We start from the raw sequence: 24,552 nt of genomic DNA, 5'->3' as shown, positions 1-24,552 counted from the left end.
ACTGGTGGTACCTTTGGAAGCTACATCAGGCAGGACGGATGGAGCAAGGTTGCTCCAGTGAAGCCTCCTTCCTGCTGCTGTTGCTTATGAGGTGGACTATGTTTCTAAGGCAGGGGGTAGAGTTATAGACTGGAGCCCAGTGGATGGCAGTGGAGTTAGGACAAGTCCACACATCTAAGAGAGATCAGGAAAGGCTACAAAATCATCTAAGCTAAGAGCTCAGGTCAACTTGGAGACTCATTGTTACATTCCCTGGGAAAAAAGAACCAGATGGACCCAAGAGTTCTTAACAAAAAGCAAATCAAGTCAGTTGGCTGTTGGGAGAGCCAGGGTGGCATAAATGAGATTAGAGGCGGATTTTACAGTAAGGAGCCAAATACAGGGAAAAATTCAGAATGTTGGTAAAAACTGAAGTACTGTAGAACAGTTGGGGAGCTGGGAATGACTAAACCTTCCTTAAGATGTTCAGATGGTATCATTCAGCCTTGGCCACCAGAGGGGCTTCTTCTATGGTCATTCTAATCTTTAAAGTATTGGAAGGTAAGTATCTTCAGTCTTTTGTAGTACAGGGAAAAATAGAAAATGGGGCTTGGGAATATGTCTTTAATCTCCTCTGACTTTTAAAACATTGAGCTGCATATGTAGAGATAGAGGTCTGAAAATAGGCCTTGCTTGGTGGAATACTTTTCTAATAGATACAAAACAAACTCTGGAATGAGTACAGAGAAGAGTTTTTTCATCTTTGTCTGCCTTATTTTGGTAAGAGTAAGGGTCAAGATGCAGAGAAAGAAAATAGGGTTTGCCTATTTTTCTTGTATAGTTCTGTCTTGTGTTTTGCCAGGAACACAGTAGAATTTTGAGCCCACCTAGATTCACTAATTCTATGTATCATGTACATTAATTCCTAATTTACTCATATCCTCACTGTTTTATTGAAACAACAGCATTTTTTTTTTAAACAACAAATTTCATAGTACTGGAGTGGTTTGGAAGATGTAAGTATCTGAAAATTTTTGGCTGTATGTGTGGCTACCACTCCCTCTGGCAAAGATAATAGCGTTAAACTTTAACACGATGCTGGATGTTGTAATCCTCTAAGGGAGAGAAGTGGTTGTGCTCTAAGGTCATGGCTGGCAAAGGCACCTGTGTCCTGTCCAGAGGGCGGTGAATTCTGCAAGCATACATCATCCCAGGCCCACTCCCCTCATTGCAGACTTCTCAGTAGCAGTGATCGATGGTAACAGATCATAATCATTTTCATGGGTAGTTCTTATTTTTTATCCCTAGATTGAACAGTGTGCCTTTAATGTTTTATTTCCCAAGCATATTCACAGTTGTTTGATGTTGACAGTAAGGGATTTAAAAAATACCTATATATAATTTTATATTTGATATTAATAAAAGCACATTCCATTTCCATGACTTGAGTTTAATGCTGTGACCTTTTCAGATGGTGATACCTATAATTTCACTAGTTTAATAGAATATGGTAGTATCCATGCTGTTTAGTATTATAGGAAGGTGTTTTTGTTTTGTTTTGTTTTGTTTTTTTTCAGTAAAAATTTAGCCACAGTAGTATGGAAGTGACAGTTTTTAAGCCCATGTAATTATACATTGAAGTTAGTTTAAAAAGAAAAAAAAATTGTTCCCCTCCTCTAAGAATGCTTACTTTGCTAAATGTCTTAGTTTCCCAGGGGTACTGTAATGAATTACAACAAATGGGTGGCTTAAAACAACAGAAGTTTATTCTCTCACAATTCTGGAGGCCAGAAGTCAGAAATCAAGTTGTCTGCAGGGCCATGCTCCCTTCACAGGCTCTAGAGGAGAATACTTCCCTGCCTCTTCCAGCTTGGGATGGCTCTAGGCATTCCTTATCTTGTGGGTACGTAACTCCATTCTTTGACTTGGTCTCTACAGTCTTCTCTGTGTCTCTGTGTCTTTTCTGTCTCTTTTAAAGACACTCTTGGGGTGGCTGGGTGGCTCAGTCCATTAGGCATCTGCCTTCAGCTCCGGTCATGATCCTGGGGTCCTGGAATCGAGCCGCACATTGGGCTCACTGCTCAGTGGAGAGCCTGCTTCTCCCTCACCTTCTGCCCCTTCCCGTGCTGGTGTTCTCTCATTTTCTCTGTCAAATAAGTAAATAAAATCTTAAAAGAAAAACAAAAACCCACCCTAATCCAGTATTAGCTCATCTTCATTCATATCTTAAGTACATCTATGAAGACTTTATTATAGTCTTATTATAGAACTTATTATAGCCAAATAAGTTCACATCCTAAGATTCTAGGTAGACACAAATGTTGAAGGGGACAGTATTGAGCCCATTACATTAAATTATAGATGTTTTAACCTGGTTAGTTAGAGTACCTTAGTTTAGCTAAGCTAATAAGCAAGAAGCTATTGATGATTATTAACTTTGTGTATTCTTCTGTTCTTCTTACCAAATTGTCTTACCAGTTGTGTTTATTCACTCACCTACGTAGCTCCTGCACTAAATTATAAGGCAAAGCCTGTCTCTTTTCCTGACATAATTCATCTAATAAAATGCTTATATATATTGTATTCATATACATATCTATGTATATGTCACAGAGAAAAATTAATAGGGTAGGCTAGAGGATCGAATCTTAAGAGTTAATTTAGTCCCTACATTCAGGGCACCCTACATGAATTGATGTAGAGACCAACTGGATAATGCTACAGATGTGGCTGCAATCAGGTTCTCTTTGCTTTCCAGTTTATTCTTTCTAGCATATAAAGTCACCTCTATCTTGAAGGATTTGACTGTGAGTATTCAGAGTGCTGGTAAAAGCATATAAGTGTCCCAAACTCTGTGCACTGACCTGTGTTCAGAAGTCTTAATTCTCCAACCTGTAGAAGTTCTCTCTGTGTGCAACTTCAAAAGCCGAATCCATCCCAAAAGAATACTTTCAGGAATACCTCTGCTATTCGTAAATTGTACAGGAGACCATTCAAGACAGGAAAGGACAAGGAATGACTCTGCCCATCTTTGGCGGGGTGATGGTGGGATGGGGAGGAGGGTGGGTCATGTAGTGAAGTAGAAAAGGCCAGATCAAGTGGCTTGATTTTGATCTTGACTCAGTTAGCTGCCGGTTAGTTGGGCAAATCACCTCATCTCTGAACCCATTTACCAGATGAGATGAGTGATAAGGTTCCTTCCAGTTCTGTTCTAAGAGTTAATATCACTATTTGTCATTACACATGCAGGTTTTTTTTTTTTTTTTTTTTTTTTCAACCTGCAGCTTCTGGCTAGGGATCTTACATTTCTTTGTGGTCGTAGCAACTAGTGCAATGACTTCCTCATGATACGGAATTCATTAACCAGGCCCTGCTGGTAATCCTGGAAGAACAGGAGTAGAAACCAAATGAGGGTATGCTGAAAATGTATGTTAGACGCCAGAACACACAGAGCATCCACCGTGTCACGAGGGCTGCAGCGAGCACCCCAGGACACAGACAGATAGATTGGTTCTATGAGTCAGTTTCCTGCATCCTGTGGAGTCAAAAGGAAGACCTGCACACAGCAACGGGCTTTGCAAACAATGGCCACTTCCGGTGGCCAGGGGACTTGCAAGTCTCTGAGCTTCTCGAGGGCACTCACAGTTCACACAGTACTTTCAAGCGGGGTACTCCCAAATCCACGTTTGTAGACTGTTTCTCTTTAGATATGCAGTCCAATTCCTTCTGTTGCTTTTAACCTGTGCTGAAAAGTTTACAGTAATCTTGAACTCACCAGAGTGAATGTAGCTTTTCGATGGAAGAGAAATTGAACAATCGGATTATGGCTGCAGCAGAGTTAGAAATGCATATCCTCTGAATGCTGGCTTAAGTATATTGATCTTTGTTTCCTCATCTGAAAGATGCCATAGACGTGTAACACGGTTCAGATTTGCATCCTAACACTCAGGTTTATTGATAGCAGTGGTAGTAATCATAATGGCAGTCAACACTTCCACAGTGCTTACTGTTTGTTCGACATTGTTGAGTGCTTCACATATATCCACTCATTTATATAGACTTGGACAGCTGTGTGTAGAGTTTCACATCCTAATGTTTAGTGCTAATTATGTCCCCATATATGAGTTGTTCTACACCAGGAAAAAAAAAAAGGCGAAGAGTGTGAGTAACAAAGGAATAATGAGGTCAAAGAATAGTAGTCATAATTTAATAGTAAAGAGTTAAACCTAATCAAGTGATTTCCTTTTTGTGTAGTCGATCACGTGAGGTCCTGCATCTGGTGCAATGGAAAATGCTGATAAGACAAACAAATGGGCTTGCCCTTTTGCGGTTCTGCACTGGGCTAAGTGAACAGTGACTGCTCGCCCCAGGCTCCCCTCACTTTCCAAGATGATCCTGGCTGATTCCATGGTGTGAAACAGCATATGAGAGATAGGGAGGTGTCAGCAGCTCAGCCCAGAAAGCTGGGGATTGGGCAGTGGCTTCCTGTAATCACAGTTGCTGGCTGACTGCCTCGCTCTCTGGCAGTGAATGTGGGGAGGTGGGCTGGGAGACAGCTGTGCCTAGCACTGCAGGCTACATGGGACCGTAGAGCACCAGCTCCTCCATGGAAGTGCTTCAGAATGTTCTGCCTGAAAGGTGAGGGGGCTTTGGGTCCATTTAGGTGGTGAAGTGTTAGTTAGGAAAACTATCATCTAGCTTGAGAGTCTAAGTCACAGTGCTGCTTGCACTATTAAAATCAAAGTTGGGAGTAGTTTGTTAAGTATGAAAGTGAAAAAGTCATTGTTCTTTTTTGTTGTTGTTGCAAACAGGAAGAAAGACCTCCTGCTGGGAAGATGGAATTTCTTTTAAACAGAAAGGATGTTTCTCTGTTTGGATGTGTTTTGTCATAGACAAAAGTAGTTATAAGTCTAGAATGAAGGAAACTTAATGAAAGTAGGAATGGTTAACAGTTGTAGCATGAGTTCTATCAGAGAAGTTTTTTATGTGATAAGTTGTTCTTGTAAAGGATCAGAGGGAATGGGAAGGGGGAAGCAATTCAGCGATTTTACTGCTTTAAGCTTTAATGTGTGAATTCAGGAATGAAATTAATTTTATTGTAGAACATACTTCTTGTTCTGGCTGTGTTTGGATGATAGTGCTTTCCTAAGTACTGTAAGATGGTAAGCATATATGTAGAGACTCCCAGATTAGTTAGGGAGTGTTTCCTCTTTTTAGGCAACTATTTTTTTCTTCAAACTCTATTTTTGTTCCAACTCTTGTCTTAATGTAATTAATTTAGACATTTGAGAGTGTGTTTGTCTATGAGATTGTTGGAATGGAAGAGTTAAAATTAATTCTCTTGGAACCGGAGTAGGCTATTTTGCTCATATCTTTCAGTGTATGTCATTCTGTTGATGGAAAATTCTTGACAGCTTTTCAATTTTGGGAAATAAAGTGGTCCTGGCTTGCTTGCTTTGCTGATTTCTCCTTTGTCCACAAAGCCCATTAATGGGTTCTAGACATGGATTCTCTAATTTCCACCTTTACAGATTAACTAATTCGATGCCTTAAAAACCACCAAAGTCTTTAATATGAAACTTTGAGTATGGTATATTTGTTGCTGTGGTTGATACAAATTTGATGAAATCAAGGAAGTAAAAACAAGCACATCACATTTTTCTCTCCCTAAAAATTCAATTAGTTCTTGTTATAGAGAATATCTAGTTGCAATGGATTTCTAAAGAGCTCTATAAGACTTAAATGAATTTGAATAGTTCTGAAAAAAACAATTTTAGATGAAATGAGTTATAGGTTTCCAGGATGCTGTTTGTTAAAAAAAGTATTTGCTCAAAAATATATATAACTATGAAGAGCCAGAATTTAGTATTATGGGAGAAGAGTGTATGCTAACCTAGTATAGTTTCCACAGTGTAGTTGAAATCATTATGATCTAATGATAGCTTAAGGTTTAGGATTTTTAATTGAATGCAGGTGTGGAATTGTTGCAGGGTACGACTTCTGCAGCTTCAACATATTTGTCTCCACCCATTCCCATAACAGCAATTTCATTTTATTAAAGCATCTATCAATTTCATGGACTCTTAGTTTCCGTGGTAACTTAGGAAATTTTAGAAAGTCAAGTGAATGGCATGTGATGACAAGCTAGTACTTTTGTGCCGAAATGTGTGTTATAATCAGGAATACACAATCCCCTTTAAAGCCCACTTTCTGATCTCCCAACAACCAGGACAAACAGTTGACATTTGGATCTCTTCCTGTGAGTTATAGCCTCTTGATTTACAATAATGATTTTTAGGTTGCTCTTCGTGCTTTACACGAGACAAACTCATGATAAAGTAGTGGTGAGTGAGACTGAGCACAGGAATATGAAGGGCCACTTGCAGATGCTTTGTGTTTCTTACTGTTTGTGTTTCCCTCTGTTGGAGACTTTTTCAGAGGCTTTCATTAATTGGCCTCTTTCTATGGCTAGCTGAGGTTCTAGGGGCTGTTGAGTCTGTGGTTATGATTAGCATTGACGTTAAAGGAAACATGATTGCCCTTCGTTTGGGTAAATCATGTTCCTGCATTTTTTTTTTTTAATTGTCGAGAGAAAACATTCACATCAGACAGTCTCCCACATTGCTGCAGGGTTTCCTCTTCTCCATTGAGATTGTTTTTCGCTAAAGTCATGTCTACTCAGCTTTTGGTCACTTTGGTGTTAGAGAAAGAGAGATGACATCTTTGTTATTGCTGTCTGCTCTTATAACTCATGTAGTTATGGTCACTATTTATTCTTGCCATTGAAGTAGCTCAGATACATTCACTCCACCCACGTTCATTTTTGTATGAGCAATATCCGAGCTCCCAGCATCTGAGAAGATATTCTCTTATGTTCTGCCAAGGTCCCTGTAGTCCACAAAGCTATGGCGTGTTATTCCTTCATTGTATAATCAATGATCCACCACAGTCTAGGAAGTAAGTTTCTAGCTAATCAAATGATATGATTCATAGCTAACAACCATGCATCCATTGTAAACCATTTGTGGATTATATACTATTCAAAATATTAGAATAAAATATTTTTACCACTAATACAGAGCAGAAAACAAGTTTCTCTGAGATGATTCAGAATGCAAATTTCTTAATTATAGTACTCCAGCTTCAGCTTTGAAAATATTAATTATCTTTGCATTGCATCTCTAACTGTGAAGACTGTTTTTTCCTTTTAATTTTCAATCCATCACAGATATTTTGTAAAACAACATTAAGTGCTATGTGGTATCACCACAATGTCAAATAGCTATATAAGTCCTTAAACATTTAATCTTGTTTCCTGTAGAATCCTTGTTGCAGACTGGTAGAAAGCATTGGCCAACTGGCACTGGTTAGTAAACAAATCTATGAGTTTCCTAGAGCTTCTGTAACAAATTACCAGGAGGTAAGTGGCTTAAAGCAGAAATTTCTTCTCTCATATTCTGGAGGCTCACATCCAAAATCAAGGTGTTGACAGGGTCATGTCCCCTCTGAAGTCTCTTACAGAGAATCTTTCCTTGCTTCTTCCAGTCTCTGGTGGCATGGGGAATTTCTTGGCTTTGGTAGCATCTCTAGCTCTCTTTTCACATGACCTTCTTCCTGGGGTATCTCTATCATTTTTATAAAAGGACATGTGTCATTGGATTTCAGGCCCACCCTAATCCAGTATATGACCTCATCTTAAATGATTACATCTGCAAAGACTCTTTTTCCAAATAAGGCCACATTCTGAGGTACCTGGTGGACATGGGTTTATGGGGACACTATTCAACCCATTAGAGCGAACCATGTGTAAAATCACTGATTGAAGGTAGCCTTATAAGAGATGTATTTAATGGTGAGTACTGCACTGTAAGAATGATGATCCAGCATAGCTGCTTTGATGATGCACTTGAAACTCATGGCAGTATAAGTTTAAGACAGTTTGTTATGTGCAGGTAGAAGGGTGAAGAATGTAGCCACTATGGTCAGTCACACAAAGAAAATGTTGCCTTTTTCTTTCCTATAAATGATCCAGTTTTCTTCATGAACTCTTATCCCACTGAGAAAGGGAAAAACAAAAAACAAAATTGAACTTGGTTCACTGCAGTCATCTCAGTGTGAGCCAAAATTTAAACAGTTGCATTAGATAGCTCAGTCTGTTGAATGATTCAGTCTTCCAGAATTCTCCTGTTATCCTCCTTCTCTCCAAAGTGGATTTTGTTGCTAAGTCTTCCCCTAATTAATACAGCACAAATGATGCATACTAAATTACATACTTTTGAATCATTGGCTTATTTGTGACATAATTTTAAAAATTGGAAAGCAAGATACCTTTATGTAGTTGAGTTTAAAAACCAAACTATTATTTTAAAAATGTCATTCTTAATGTGGAAAGGAATAATACATATACCCTTTTATCCGATATATGTATTATGTAAGAATATAAGAGTAATTTCAGTATGTTTTATGAGCATCATGGACTTTTAGTTTCTGAATTAATACTAGGTTTTACCTGGTCAGCATTTCTCCAAGAATTTAAATCTGGCTTTGGTGTGTTGGACTCCATTCTTTCTCTTTCTCAGCTCTTAACTGCCATTCAAGAGCTAGAAATCCAGTTTCATGGATTGAAAAGTGGTAAATTCTATGGAGTGGGTGTATCCCAGCTGCCTGCATGCTCAGCATGGTAGGATCTTGTCTTTATCCTTTTCTGCTTCACAAGTTACAGACTTAGGAAAGCCTTTACATTGTCTAATAATAGCAAAGAGTTATGTTGGAGATTACAGCTAGGAACTATCTCAGGCATGTGCTTCTGCTCTCACGAGGGCCGTTCATACTAGAAACTGCTCTCTCCCTCCTCGTGCATCCTGGAACAGATCACAGACCGCTTTCCAGTTGTCTCCTGTATGTTGTGCATGTAAAAGAATTCCTTAGATTCTTTTCTTGGCAACATTTGGAAAATAATGTCTGGAATCAGAAACAGATTTGTTATTTCTGTGCTGAAACAAGTGCATTTTTCAAATTAGCTAGCAAGTAACCATTTGCTCTGGAAGGTTCCCCACCCCTTCTTAAATCAGTATTAAACTGTCCAGGAAGCATTTAGCAAAGTTCATACTATTTTGCTATTTGATTCTGAGCATCACTTTTAAAGATTTTAATAATCAAAATGCAAAGTGACCTTGAGGATGTTGCATCTTTGTGAATCTGGACATTTTACTAAACATACATTTAGAGTTTTACTTAAATTAGCAGCAGCTTTTAGAACTATAGTCCTGTAAGTCTTTCCTATTTTCCCTCTTCTTTTCATTTAAAAATTGCATATAATTGTTAGTCAATAACCCACAACTACCAAGGGGAATTCACATTTGCTTAATCTGCAATGTAAAGTAGCACTTTTAATAAACACACTGGTGATATCATGCATTTTTCAAACTGGCGGGCAAAGCCCTTGAAATTTAATAAACCAAACAAAGCTAACCCTTTATTTCCTTTGTCTTTCCTTTGAAACTATCGTGCTTTCTAATTTTTCCTTCCTTGTGCTATTAATCAAAATCTTATTTTTTAAATATGTTAATGGAAGGAGAAACTAGATTACCATGCTGAATAAACGATACAATATAAACTAGGAGATGCTATCCTTAAGGAATGAAAAGGCAGTTAACAGAGCTTTGCTGCCTGAAGCCCACAGAGCTAGGGGTCTGCTTAGTCCTGGAACATGCTCTGTGCAAAGATAGTGCTCTGGGTAATTTGGTAGAACTGAATCAAATGACTTGAATTACCAAAAGCACTGGCAAAGGCTTCAGTTAAGTTTTCCATTTTAATATCTCCTATTCCATTTTTACCTCTTCTTGTCTCTTTTTTCCAATCTTTCCCTCTCTTATCTATTCTTCTGATTGCCCATTGGGGGAGCTGTGTCATACCTAAACGGGATTAAACTACCTTTAGGTACAGAGGTGTGATCAGTAGTCAGCACGGTGTTAGAAAAGGTGATAGTTAACAGACGAAGACAAATGGATCACTGTGATGAAGGCAATTTACCGCTCGGGACACCATGTCACCACCATCAAGCAGGCACAAAGGTATGCAGGGGTACGCATTTTCCTATTTTAAACCTCAGAAGGAAACACTGCTTGAAAACAACCGAAGGGTCTTTAAGCAATTAATAGCTTTTACATGATTAAACAACTTGTCAGGATTTTTTATTGGGGGACACTGGGTGGGAAGGTGGATAGTCTCAAATTAAAAAATGTCAATTATTTTATAAAATCATACATAACAATTGAATTTGAAATGAAGAGGTCTTAATTTGACAGGCAATGTAATGACAAACTCTTTGATACAATGTTAGCAGTGCTTATCCTGCATCTGCTGATTATGTGACACTTACCGGGTTTTATTAACTTTGGGTTTAAATTCTTTATTGTTGTAGCTGTCAAAATGTGGCTGATACCTAGAGCCTCAGAGACAAAAAGCCATGCTGACTTGAACTCAGGTTTAATTTGTATGTGGGTGGGGGGTGTGCACGGTAAGAGAAATGTGAGCACTCATGACTACTTTTCCCTTGGAATGTCTTCTTAATAACAAAAAGATATAAATAGCATAAAGTGAGCTTTAGAAACTGTGTGAAGTATAGTATAAGTAAATTTCTATTTAAGTGTAGAGTGGTTTTCAAAGGTCAGATTACCTATGTTTGCTCTTGAGACTTTTTGCAAGACAGCATTTGAAAACAAAGAGAAAATCTCTGCTCTAGTGACTGCCAAGAAGGTATTTGTGATCTTTATTTCAAAATTATGCAAGCTTCATTGTTTCTGAAACTTTAGAATGAAAGTTGTGACAAATGCCTCTGCTGTTCTAAGTGAGCCACTGTTCACAGTAGGAGTAAGAGTGAGGGAAGGCTGGACCATGACTTCTAAGGGTGTTCTCAGGAAGGGGAGGCAGAGGGTCTATACTATTCAGGGCAGCCTTGGGAAAGAGGCCTGAGTCCAGGAGAGTCTAGAGTTGGCAGGAGATCACCTGGGGAAACTGATTTACACCAGAAGTTAAGAGCAGTGACTTCTCTGTTTTCAAACAGAAAAAGTTCCTCAGCAAAGGCAAACGGGTTTTTAGACAATGCCTAGAGATGAGATGATAGGGCAGGGCAGAGGAAAATGAAGCATGTGGAAGCATCTGTGCCCGCTGGTACACCATTGCTCCTTCCTAGCAATCCATCTCCTGCAAGTTGGATTTTTGCTTTATCCAGACCCTTTACAAATTATCAGAGGACAAAGAAAGCTCTGGTCCCTTCTTCTTTTTCCTGGAAAAGTGTTGCTGTAAAAGAATACCCAGTTTTTGTTGTTGTTGTTGTTTTAAGGGCTTTATTTATTTATGAGAGACAGAGGCAGAGACACAGGCAGAGGGAGAAGCAGACTCCCTGCTGGGAGCCCAATGTGGGGCTTGATCCCAGGACCCCAGGATCATGACCTGAGCCATAGGCAGATGCTCAACTGCTGAGCTACCCAGGCATCCTAGAATACTCAGTTTTATGCAAAAAAGGCCAGTACTATCCCAAGGTGGCTAATTTGTATATCTACATTCAACCCAAATCTGTTGATATTCTGAATTACTTCTGAAGTTCATCTTATCTGGCCAAAATGTTTTGGTAGAATTTTAGATATAAGAGTTTATTCGTCAGGGGTGCCTGGGAGGCTCAGTCAGTTAAGCATCCACCTCTTGACCTCAGCTGTGGTCGTGATTTCAGGGTCGTGAGTTCAGCTGTTGGACTTAAAAAAAAAAAAAAAAGTTTATTTGTCACATATTGATGGGCACTTATCATATGCAGGCACACCCCCTCCTCTGTGTCTAGGAAAGCCTTCCATCTCTGATGCCCCTGGGTTTCTTCAGTACCCAACACCTTCTCCTCTGCTCTCCTGTCCACTTGTGAGCACTTTGGGGGTTCATGTCTCCTCAAGGTGAACTTTGAGAACAAAGCAAAGCCAGAGGCTTTTTAAAAGGTTTTCCTGGCCATTATGACACAAATCACAAGAATAACAGATTGGTGAAGAAGATTCAGTAAATCCCAACTCTGTCCCTTACTAATATAAGCTTGAGTAAAGTCTCCTTAGCTATTAGAATACAACTACCTGATAAAATATTGAAGATTAAATAATAACATATAAAATCCTGGGCATTTTCTCACAAGTATATAGTGATGCTATTTAAATTTGATCTGAGTGCTTTATAAAGTTACTGATTAGACCTACCTTGGGCTTGTGAAAGTAAAGACTAATTTGTACCTTAATATGTGAATATGATGTAACTATACGGGGTGTAAGCCATACTTTTGGATTTTTATCACAGCATATTTACACCAACGTTTGTAAAGTTTTCTGGAATCACAGTTTTATAAATACACCTGGATGAACACAAAGTATTAAAAGTCATATTTACTGGCAAACGAGCGTGATAGTAGTAGAAGTATTTTGAAAGCCATGGAAGCCAGCGAGAGTATCCTGATACCAACCCGATCCTGACTGCTTCAATGCTATTGTTTGCTACCACAGCAATTTCAAAACCTTTCCTTTTTGGAAATGTTTCCTGGCAGAACAAATACTTGCTAAAAAATTTAAGCAAGATTTGGAACTACTCAGGATGCCTTTTATAAAATTGTTTTGTTTTCACACAATCTCTCCATAACTATATGAGCAGAATGGATGGATGGATTTTATATGGGTAACAACGTCCTTATTTTAGGTTGACTGCTAAGTGAGGAATTGGTGGTAATGAAGTCTCCTTATTTCTCATCTCACTGTATTCCTAATTCTTCAGTAATTGGTAGCCTGCTTTTCATCTCAGATAGAATAGGCTAGTAAGGGTAAATGTCCAACTGAATTACCCATGAATTACAAAGGTAGCTTAAAACAAGTAGCATCCTGGAAGGATGACATTGTGTATCCATCCCTCCAAAAATGCAGTCAAGAAACGCTGAAAGTACTGAATACAGATGAGTAAAATTTTGACGGCTTTAAGCTTGTTTTGAATATAAAACATGAGTTTAATACTTACCATCACTTTTAGATTGGGTTTATCAGACTACTATAGAGATGGCTTCTTTTCAGTTACCTACTGAGAACATCTAAGGCTTAAATGTCCAGTGTCTTTTCTGCTTCCCACAGAAAGTTAATGTTGGTATGACAAATGTTAGGAATCTTTATGTGCTTTTTGGCTTATGATAGCAAATTTGGCTGGAAATGAGTTTATGTTACTTGCTCCCTTTTCCTCACTTACCTTCGTGAAATTATTGAATAGATCCATTGTTGGTGTGTTATCTGCAGAAGATAAAGTGTCTGGGAGCTGAGGAGAAAACAGGAGCCCCTGAAATAGATGAGATTCCTTTGGCACATGACATACCAGAGGGTTCTCCCAGACTACTGTTTTGGACTGTGTTTGACTAGATTTTCTTTGCTTTAATTTCCCCTTTGCCTTATGGAAGGTGACCTCCATGTTCTGTGCGTGAAAAGCAACTACCGGGCAGCCTGGGTGGCTCAGCGGTTTGGCACTGCCTTCAGCCCAGGATGTGACCCTGGGGGCCCAGGATCGAGTCCCACGTCGGGCTCCTTGCAGGGAGCCTCCTTCTCCCTCTGCCTGTGTCTCTGCCTCTCTCTCTTTCTGTGTCTTCCATGAATAAATAAATAAAATCTTAAAAAAAAAAAAAAAAAGAAAAGCAACTACCTTTCTCTGTGTCTTTTTTGATATGGGCCCCTAGCATCTTGGTGTGATGCTAGAATTATGTCTATAATGGATGCCCTGTAGAGAAATGACAGAACAGGCTTCCCTCTGCCAAAGTAGTACTTTCCTCACCACACACAGAATCCTTACTATAAGATAATTCTCTAGTTCGTGTCGAGAGCCCATTGCTGTTTTCCAGAAAGGGAATCTACTATTTGTGATATGCTGGTAGCACCCAAATTTCTATTTCCAGCCTAGACCTTTCTCCTAAACTTCAGATGTGAATATCCATCTTCCCACTCCACATTTCCACCTTGATGTCTTGTAGATGTCATGAAGGTATCAAAACTCCTTGTCCCCCTCACGGTTGCCCCCCCACCCCCCCGTATCTCTTCCACAGCAGCCTTTCTCATTTCAGTTAGAGGGCAAATTCATCTTTCCAGTTGACCTTGAAGTCATATACGCCTCCGTTTTCTTTCATTCCCCACATTCAGTGCGTCAGAGAATCCCATTCACTCAATTTTTCAAATCTTTTCCATAATCCAACTACCTTCCACACCACCCCTGCCCCCTACCTGCCTGAGTCCCACCTGGCCTGCCTCTACCTTAATTCTCCTTTACAGACTGTTTCAACCCAGTGGCCAGAGTGAACCCTTAAAACTGTAAGTGATGGTTCCACAAATTTACTCAAAACTACATTTCACTTGCAGGAAAAGCTCGAGGAGTCTTGGCAGTTTCTCTGTATCAATCAATCTTAGGTGTCAATCTTAGGCCAAACCTAAACCATAGAGAAGAGGGGTTGTTACTTAAGCTACAGGGCTCTGGGCTTAAGCTCTGTCAAATCCTTTACTCTGGTGGAAGAAGAAAGAGTCCCAGGTGAGTCATGTTCTTGTTTGATGCTCACAGAAGATGTGATCTTTAACGGGATTCCTTTGTCTTCTCTGCAATGGGAATGAAGATCATTCTACCCTATCTCATTTTGGCATTAAAGGTAGCAACCTGGGGGATCCCTGGGTGGCTCAGCGGTTTGGCGCCTGCCTTTGGCCCAGGGCGCGATCCTGGAGTCCTGGGATCGAGTCCCACATCGGGCTCCCGGCATGGAGCCTGCTTCTCCCTCCTCCTGTGTCTCTGCGCCTCTCTGTCTCTCTCTCTCTATGTCTATCATAAATAAATAAATAAATCTTTAAAAAAAAAAAAAAAAGGTAGCAACCTGTGGATTTAATGCAGCTACCGAGATGTACCTTTAGTCTTCACTAAATAGGTTTGTTAAGTGTTTTGGTTGGGATTTTGGAAAATTGATCCCCGTGGCTTTTTTGACAGGGAGCCTATCAAAGCAGTAGGGAGCCTATCCAAATTAGAAATCTCACTCACATGTTTAATAAGCAGCTCAATTTTTATTCTTACGTATATATTTGTTTTGCTGAGCTTTGTGTGTTATAAGGAATAGCAAAAGTCCTCTCATTAAGTGTGATTTACATGTTCTTTGGGAATGTACTACTTTTTTGTGTGTGGTAGTGATTGGTGCTTTGGCTTCCCTACTAGATTCTAAGTTTCTTGGAGACCTAGCCCATTAGCTTGACCAAGAAGTAATTACAGTTGATATTCGTGGATTAAAGGCATGAAATGTAATATGTAACCTAGTTCAGGTGAAATGGACTTTAAACATCAATCCCCCTGAAAATGAATGGGCTTTTTTGAGGATCACTTAAAATATAAAAATGGAGTTTTCTATATTTAGCTGCAAATATGTAGGAAATAAGCAGAGCATTGCCTATAAGACTTTTAACTTTCAGAGTCTTATTTTCTGTAACAGCCGGATAGAAAAATCTAATGCACTGATTTCATAAATAGCTTATTCTTACAAGTGGGAAGCTGGTAGAGAGGAGAAAAGTAATGTATTTCTAGAAAGTCAAACATTGTGGTGACAGGGAGGGAGGTACATTTCTCAGGTGCCTTCTTGGCCTTTGAAGTAGAAGGTCACTCAGGGAAATGGCCAGTGCCTTCCTGGTTCCTCTCAAGCCCCATTCTGAAGGCCTTGCACTTTTCTTGACTAAGAGATTGAGGATGTACTCATAAAGAGAAACACACCCCTTATCCAAGCACTTTCTTCCCCTTAGGTTTAAATACACACCCACCACCACCACTCCAATTCATAGTCTGGTGAATGGGCAGTTGATAATGGACAAGAAAAGAAAATTGGTAAAATTATCTTTAGAAGTATGCATTATTTTCTCTTAGCAGACCATTTAAATATGAGGGTTTTTTTTTTTTTTTTTTCCGTTTAACATCTGTTTAAATACTTCCATTGAAATTTTACTTCCTTTGGTCTTCTCATCCCTTGTTCTAAATTTTCAGATCTGCTGGTTTATTTTCTAGGGTTCCCCTGTATGCAGTTCATTCTATTTCCATTATAACCTTTGTTCCCCATTTTCTTTGTAAATATGCATACAATTTGGTCACTGTTTTTCTGTCTGTACTAGACACCATGAGAACAAGCTGGTTATTCAGGACCTTATGTCAGAGTATATATACCTTGAGCTGCTCTATTAATATCTGTTGAATGATTGAGCTCTTAGCTGTGTTAGGGGCTTGATTCCTTTCCTTTATCGCTGTGAATTGTTATGGTTATTAAAAGCTACAAGAACTGGGCAGCCTGGGTGGCTCAGTACTTTAGTGCCACCTTCAGCTCAGGGCGTGATCCTGGGGTCCCGGGATCAAGTCCCACGTCAGGCTCCCTGCATGGAGCCTGCTTCTCCTTCTGCCTGTGTCTCTGCCTCTCACTCTGTCTCTGTCTCTCATTAATTAATAAATAAAATCTTAAAAAAAAAGTTACAAGAACTTTGACCTAGAGGGTTGTCTTTTCAGCTCAGAAAAATGAAGATGACAGACCCACCATTTTCATGACCAGTTGAAATCTTACTAAAATGCCCGTTCAGGATTATGAGCCGACATCTCCTTGATGTTTTTAACTATGAGTAAAATTTCTGCACATGAAGCAGAAAGACTCAACCTGGGAATCAGAGAGGGTTTCTGATCCTGAGTCTACATTTACTGACCCTGGGAAAGCCACTTACACACTCTGAGCCATTTTCCCAAACTAAGAAATACAAGTGACTGCCCTGCCTGCCTGATGGGGTGATTCTGTAGAATTGAATGAGATGAGGTGCCTAGAATGTGGGGGGAAACCGGTAGTCCTCTGTCCCCTTCTCTCCCCTTCTCCTACACTTCCTGTCAATTCTCCCTCTCTAATATGCTCTGGAACCCATCTGTCCTCCCCGTTTCAGGCTCGTAACACCTCGAGTCTAGGCTCCTTGCTCGCTGGACCTACCCAGACTCTCTTCAGAATGTGATTTCTTCTGTGGTAAATACTGCACAGTCCTCTCACCATATCATTGTTTTTAGAATAAAGTCAACTTACTTACCATGATGGAGATGAGCCCTTTTGTGAAAGGATGCCTTTCTGTTTTCCTGTTAAGCCTCAGGTCCCACTAGCCAATCTCTCTTCTAGATTCTCGACTTTTGTTCCTCTTTCTCTGTATGTACCAGGACCCTCTACTTAGAAGGAATCTCTATTTCTCCCCTAGTGCATCATCACCCTAACATTTGATTGGACTGACAGGACTAAGTTCAGATGTTACCTCCTATAGAAGTCCTCCACAGTAACATTCCAAAGTTGGTCTTAACTTCTCTGCGCTGCCTGCCACAGGGTCATACAGCAGTTTTCTTGTGCTAGGCAGTGAGGCAGGGAACCCATTCTTTCTTGTCCTTGATACCAAGAATCACATAAATGTTAGCTGGTTGAATTAATTCATTAATACTTTAAAATTGTAAAAAAATATGAAAAATGTGAAGATTCTGGTGTATCATCTGGCTTAGTATTAGAAACAAAGTAGAAAACATTACCCTACCCATGTATAAGGTTATCAACTGTTCACACCTGGGACACTGTGCCTCCTTCCAGCTATTCTCTGTAAATAATCTCTAAAGTGTTGAAATGCGCAAAAAGTTTCAATTAAGATGATTTGCCTTGGGAGGAGAAGTCACTATGCCAAGAAATCATAAAATAATTTGGATTTTACCAGGGAAAATCATGTTTAGGATGCAGTATGTGATATTCTATAAGGGTATGTGATATGGATGTTGTCAACCAGAGATAGGTATTCAGGACTAGGGATATAGTGTTTATTACCTGGAATGGTGGTGCAAACTAAAAATAGTAACTCACTCAAGAAAAACACAAATAAACAACTAATGATTGATTGATAACTGATTATCAAGGTGAAATGGTCTGATTCTTAACTGGCATTGAGGAGTCTGAATAATGGAAAACTCTACTCTGCCAACCCTGATGGGTAAAATTTTGGCCCCGAGGATTTTTACCCCCTGCTGCCATGTCTACCAGTATGTTCTACAAGGCAAAAAGGGACTTTGCAGATATAATTAAGGTTAAGACTCAGTGACCTTAAAAGGAGATTAGCCTGGATTATCCAGTTGGGTCTAATATAATCACAGGAGCCTCTAGGAACAGAGCTTTCTCCCCACTGCTGGCAAAGGTGGAGTCAGGGAGGTTCTAAGCCTGGGAAGGATTCGGTGTGTTGCTAACTTGAAGTTGAAGGGATCACTATGAAACTGTGAGAAGGAACTGAATTTTGCCAACAACCTGAATGAGCTTGGAAGCAGATATTTTTCCATAGCCCCCAAATAGAAGGCCAGTCAACATCTTGATTTAGGCTTGTGAAATCTTAACCAGAGGACCCCCCCCCCCCCCGCCCGAAGCCTTATGGACTTTGGACCTACAGAACTGTGAGATAATAATCAGGTATTGTTTTAAGTGCCAAATTCATTGTAATTTGTTGAAACAGCAGAAGAAGAATACTACGCTAACAAAAAAAAAGGGACTGGGGTACAGGAACTTCTTGGTTTGGGGAACTTTCCATCAGGAATGCTTGATTTCCAGTGGACCTTGATATTGAATGGACCAAGTCTGAAAACACTAGACTTGAATGCCCCTTCTGACTGCTGCAAGGAGTCCTTATTTCTGGCTGATCTGAGATGTCTCCCTGATGTCTGCAGCATCATAGTTGATACAAGGCATGCCCTAAGTGTGTCTCAGGCTTCTAAGGCCTCCAGAGAAAAAATCAAGGCTGATCATACATATTATATGCTGACTTTGTCCAGGGACACTTAACAATAATAAATCAGAGGAATGAAGATTGTTTTTGGTAGAATATCAAAGGCTCATTCTCCGTTTTTCCAAGTGTTGTATAAAGGGACATCTGAGATGTTTACTTCTTTTTTGCACTGTTTTTCTAATGTTGTCTTTGTGAGAGCACTTCTGTTGGTCTAAGGCCTCCTCAAAGTCCAAATGCTTGAAATATACTTGGTTTTTGTTAATGAAAATAGAGGAGTTGATTTGACATCCTTTAAGAAATACTGTATTCTCATCGCAATTCTAAAAGCCGTTTATTTTCTTATGCAGTACAGGATAGGCAGAAGCCTTAAATCTGGGCTGTGCTTTGCCGATGTGGTGAATTTATCTATATGAAATATTAACACAGTTGGCTTGGTATCAGTTGGCTTGAAATATTAGAACAGTGGCTTCTGTACAGGATGATAATAATTGAGTCAGAAATTAACAGAGCTGATAACTGTACATAATCACTCACCTTTATAGGAATTAAGTGACGACTATCTACATCTTTCTAGAGGAAAAATCATAAATTATACATTTGTTCCTCTCAAACATGAAATAGCAGGCTCGTAAATAATTCTTTTAATGACTGGTCAAAGAATGAAAATTAAAAAGACAGTGCTACTGACTCGATGGGCCACTACTGCCAATGAAGTTTTAAAACCTGACAGGTGGGGCACCTGGGTGGCTTAGTCAGTTAAGCATCTGCCTTTGGCTCAGGTCATGATCCAGCATTCTTGGGACTGAGCGCCATTGGCTCCCTGCTCCATGGTGAGCCTGCTTCTTCCTCTGCCCATGCCCCACCCCCATCTCTCATGGATAACTAATAAAATCTTAAAAAAAAAAAAATCTGACAGGTTTTCTGTTTTTGCTTTTTGGTTTTTTTTTTTTTTTTTTTTTTTGCTTGCTTGCTTGCTTTAGTTATTTTATAAGTATAATCCTAAACTGTAATCCTTAATTTGGAAATGAGTTTTATTTGATTAGCATATTAATTTCATCATTCAGAGATTGTCTACATTTTCTTTTCTAAGGCCAATCTCTCTTCTGTATCTTAGCATATTTGTTGTTTTGTTTTGATTTGATTTGTTTTTTGAAAGAAACATTTACGTAGGGGCACTTGGGTGGCAAAGTTGGTTAAGTGACTGACTTTTGGTTTTGACTCAGGTCATGATTTTAGGGTTATGAGATTGAGCCCTGTGATGGGCTCTGTGCTCAGTGTGGAGTCTGCTTGCGATGCACTCTTCCTCTGTCTCTCCCTTTTTATGCATATGCTCTCTCTCTCAAATAAATAAATCTTAAAAAAAAAAAACCCAAAGAAACATTTACTTAGTATGAGAGCAAATCCATGCAGTAGTGTTCAAATGCCATGCTGGCTACTAAATTGTCACACTGCACTTCCTTTCTTCCTTGATCCTAAAACCTGGCACAATTATTAACCGGGATCTGCTTTGCTTTTTTTTGGTTGTTGTTTCTTTTCTTCTGTGTTCACATTTCTTCTTTCTGAATGGAAAGCTTTGGCTCTTTCTCTCCATTCTACCATTGTCCTTCACTTTCTCTCTTACTCCAGTTATTCCTGGAGTGTTAGGAATATATTTTTAAAAAGTAAATAGCAGAAACAAAATCTTGATATTTTAGGCTTATCATGTAATTGTGCGAAATTATATTGACTTATGAAGCCTTATAATAATGTCAGATAACTTGCTTTTCTCCCCATAATCTTCTCATCTGAGTCTTAGATATACAATTTACCAGTTCCCAGTAAATTACAAAATGTGAATTGGAAAATGGCCTGTGTTCCTCAGGGGAGGAATTATAAGGTGAATAAATAAAAAGCAGGATCTGGCATCTTATTCATTGGTTCTTGTTTGGGGCTTTTTAATTACTGATGACTTGGGCTTTACCAGTAGAATTTGCAACCAGCCGTGGGGCAAGTCACTTAACTTCCTTGGGTCTCTGCTCTTTCATTTCTAAGATGCAGATGGTAATTCCCTAACTGATAAGATTTTCATGAACTTTAAATGGGTTAATGCATGTCAAGCTCACCTGGAACCTTGGCTAGATCCAATAACTATTAACTGACATTTTTCTTTCTGTTCTGGTGTGTTAAATGCTCACAGCCTCTGCACCTCTCACTGGTATTTGTCACACTGTAGTGCCAACCAGGATCTTTTCACTTTGGGTTTTCAGTTTCCTAAGTGGATTGGTAAGGGTCCTAGTATGTACCCATTTCTTTCTACTTTTCATTTGGAAATACCCTCAGCAAATGTCTGGACACTGGTAATCCTGCTGCACTCTGACTTGCCATTTAATGTGAGCTAGAAATTTAGCTTCTGTTCATGGATGTAAATGAGGGGATTTGTTTTCTTGGTGTGACAAGCCTTATAAGCCTCATATACTCTTTTGTCACTTCAGATTTTAAAAAGTTGTGGGTTTTTGTTTTTTGTTTTTTGTTTTTAGTGTGTTTTGGTTTGGTTTGGTTTGGTTTTTGTTTTTGTTTTTGTTTTGCACTTTTTCCCTCTCAGCTTCAGAATCTCACACTGGGGCTGTTGAGTACAATTGTAATGGTTATCTAAATGTCTGTATGGTCTTTGGTGTTCCGTGGTGTTTTTTTTTTTTCCTCTGTACTTAACTAAAGTTTCCAAAATATGTGACTATGAAAGGAATCCTTATCTGTACAAAATCCAGTGCAGCCTCACAGAGCTTGTCTTGGCCTCCTGTGTCAATAGGATGAAGAGGAGGAGACAGAGGAAGGGAGACAGAGATTTGGTACTACTTATACAGCTGGCTCAATTTGCTTTTCCTGTTTAAATACTGGAAAGAAAGACAAGCTAAATTTACCCACACGACAGGGCATAGTACCTTTTGAAGCATATCTTTAAGTGCAAAGAGGCAGGATAGATGCTGGAGCAATTTCTAAAAAAGGCATCAAGAATGACAGACTTCTTGTGGATATTAAAAGATGGATTCTATTCAACTTAAGACCATGTCAGGTTATTTTAAAATTCATTAGTATTACGGATAAAAGGAAGAAAGACAAGAAGATATTTAAAGGCAAAAGCAAACTCCTTAGGAACTAGTGATAGAGAGAAAGTTAAATTTCAGAACTAATGGGATGTAGCCAACACTGCATGCAGAGGAAAATTAGTAACCTAAAGTAAACCTTTTTTGTTTTTATTTTTAAACAAAAAAGAATAAAAATCAAGCACTTGAGGAAAAGTATAAAGAAATATACTTACTGAAAAACATTATAATTAAAATAGGAGAAAAATAGTAAGCCCACTGGAATGAGTTTCATATGTCATAGGTGTTCTGGGTAAAAAAGACAGCAGGGAGGCGTCCTATATAAGAAGGAAGAGAAGTGGGAGCTGTATATGGCAAAATATGATTTTTTTTTGAGATATTATTCATTTATGGGCAGCCCCAGTGGCCAGTGGTTTAGCGCTGCCTTCAGCCCAGGGCATGATCCTGGAGACCTGGGATCGAGTCCCATGTTGGGCTCCCTGCATGGAGCCTGTTTCTCCCTCTGCCTGTGTCTCTGCCCCACCCCCCCCTCAAGAATAAATAAATAAAATCTTTAAAAAAAAAATGCAACAGATAAGTGTTCTCTTCATCACACAGCAGTAAGAATAAACAAACTAACTACTACATGCATCACATGGATGAATCTCACAAACATAATGTGGAGTGAAATGAGCCAAACACAGAAAGTATGATTCTAATCATATAAAATTCAAAACCAGGCAAAACTAATCTCTGTTGATTGTGTCAGGGTAGTGGTCACCTCGGGATGGGAATAGTAGTGACTGCAAGGGTATGAACAGAGCTTCGCGAGCTGGTCATCTACATCTTGATGTGGGTATTGGTGACATGGGCATTCACTTGGTGGCACACATATATTTTGTGCAGTTTCTGTACCCAATAAAAAGTTAAAGTCCAGGCTTCATTTTAGCTTTTAGTTCTCCTGCTTCGTTTGAATCTGTGTGCGGCTCAGTTCTCTGCTTTGCTAAGTGCGCATTCCTGCCTTAGGTATTCCCAGAGGTCGCACTACTTGGCATGCTTTTGGGTTTTGGAAATTACTTAGCTTCTTACTGAGCCACCATTTCTTCAACTTTAAAAATGGGGAAAATTAAAGGTCCAAAACCCTAGGGCTATAATGTGAGTTAAATGAGATATTGTGCATGAAATGCTCAGCTCACAGGAAGCACCTTTTGCTTCTCGCTATTATTTTTCTTTTGTTTCCCTAAAGGATATATTGTGCTTTTAACACATGGAGCAGTCCTGCCATTTGGCACCAGGCTGGACCTAAAGCATTAGACATGGGTTTGGACTTTCCATTCTTACGTCCTTGGAGATTTCAGACTCTCAATTACTTCTCTGTTGTAGTACTTCATGTTCTTTTTTTTTTTTTTAATACTTCATATTCTTGATTCCAAATTCGTAAACCCATCAAGGATTCCTCTCTCAGTCTATTGTCTTCTATTCCTGGAGCTATTTTTTATCTTAAAAAATTCTCATTAATGTTCTGCTCCCCTTCACCTTAATTTTTTCTTCATAAATAGAAAAAATGCTGGGTAAATGGAAAGACTTGGTAGGCTGACTTTCCTTAATGGCCTTGATGGGTACCTTCTGCCCAAATGGGTGACTCAAATCAGGAATGTTCAGAATTTGAATCCAGCCATTGTTAGTTGGTGGAAAGATGGTGTCTGCCAATGTTGTACAGAGAGGTCATGGAAGGATGCAGGGTAGGGGGAGAATTGGGGGGAATGGAGGCCCTTTCTTTTTTTGATTAATGAAACTCATTAATTCAGAAAATAATTCCCAGACTTTATGCCTGAAGATTGTCATTCATTAACCCAGATTGTTGAATCTTGTTTCGTAATGTGAATCTAAAAGAGGATCTGCAGTGGCTTGTGGACTCAGAAACAAATTAAGAGATCTTGAAGAAAAACCAAACGTTTTTTGAAAAAGGAAATTCTAAGGACTTATTTCAGTTTTTTTAAACTACTTGACCTCATGCATCCTTCACTACTCACCTGTTTTTCTATCTTGACAGCAAAACTTAGCAATCAAGTAGTCTATATCTGATCTTTCTGCTCCCTCTACCTCCTCTTGACTTTCCATGTATCAGAATCTGAATTTCTAGCCCTCCGCTACACCAAGCTTTCATGTAGCCAGATGCAATGCTCAGGTTCTTTCTTTGCCTTCTTAGCATTTTTTGTGGAGTTGCCTACTATGTTTTCCTTCCTCAAAAGTATTTCCTCCCTTAACTACTTCTTCAGCCACTTCTGGCTCCTGCAGTGGATCCTCCTCCTCTTTTTCTAAGGAAGAATCATCGGTTTCAGTCTGTTCTCTTGTGTGCCTGCCTTCTAAGTGCTCTCATTCAATGGCTTTAAGTACCTTCTGTATGCTCATTTCCAAGTTCTTTTAATCTCCAGCCCTGGCCTCTCTTCTGAGCTTCATGCAGCTACCCATGTGAGATTTCCACATCTAATAGACTCCTCCCATAGATGTCTGGGTTCCTTGCGCCTCCAACCGTTCCTCCTCCAGGGTTTCCCTTCTCAGTAGATGGGATCACCAGCTTCCACCCAGGCACCTACGAGGGGAAAAAGTGGAGTTCTCTCTGGTCCCTGCCTTTCTTTCCATCCCACATCTAATCTTCTGTTCCACCCCCAAGATCTATTTTG

At 39.4% G+C, this 24,552-nt stretch overlaps 1 protein-coding gene across 11 annotated transcripts in view; it reads left to right on the top strand.

Annotated features, from left to right (window-relative positions):
- Window positions 1-24,552, top strand: part of NHSL1 (NHS like 1) — a 302,556-nt gene that overhangs the window by 189,093 nt on the left and 88,911 nt on the right. For 3 of the 11 annotated variants that reach the window (XM_035710742.2, XM_025422405.3, XM_035710749.2), the window contains exon 1: window positions 3,105-4,617. The exons of the other annotated variants lie outside the window; for them this stretch is intronic. In XM_035710742.2, coding sequence (XP_035566635.1) covers window positions 4,602-4,617 — 16 coding nt within the window. In that variant the 5' untranslated portion in view covers window positions 3,105-4,601. Of the gene's footprint in view, window positions 1-3,104; window positions 4,618-24,552 lie in introns of those variants that run through there. 11 annotated transcript variants of the gene reach the window in all.

The sequence above is a fragment of the Canis lupus genome, chromosome 1 (genome assembly GCF_003254725.2).
Source record: "Canis lupus dingo isolate Sandy chromosome 1, ASM325472v2, whole genome shotgun sequence".
Taxonomy (NCBI): domain Eukaryota; kingdom Metazoa; phylum Chordata; class Mammalia; order Carnivora; family Canidae; genus Canis; species Canis lupus.
Note: the sequence above shows the minus strand (reverse complement) of the source record. Positions and strands in the feature narration are given on the sequence as shown.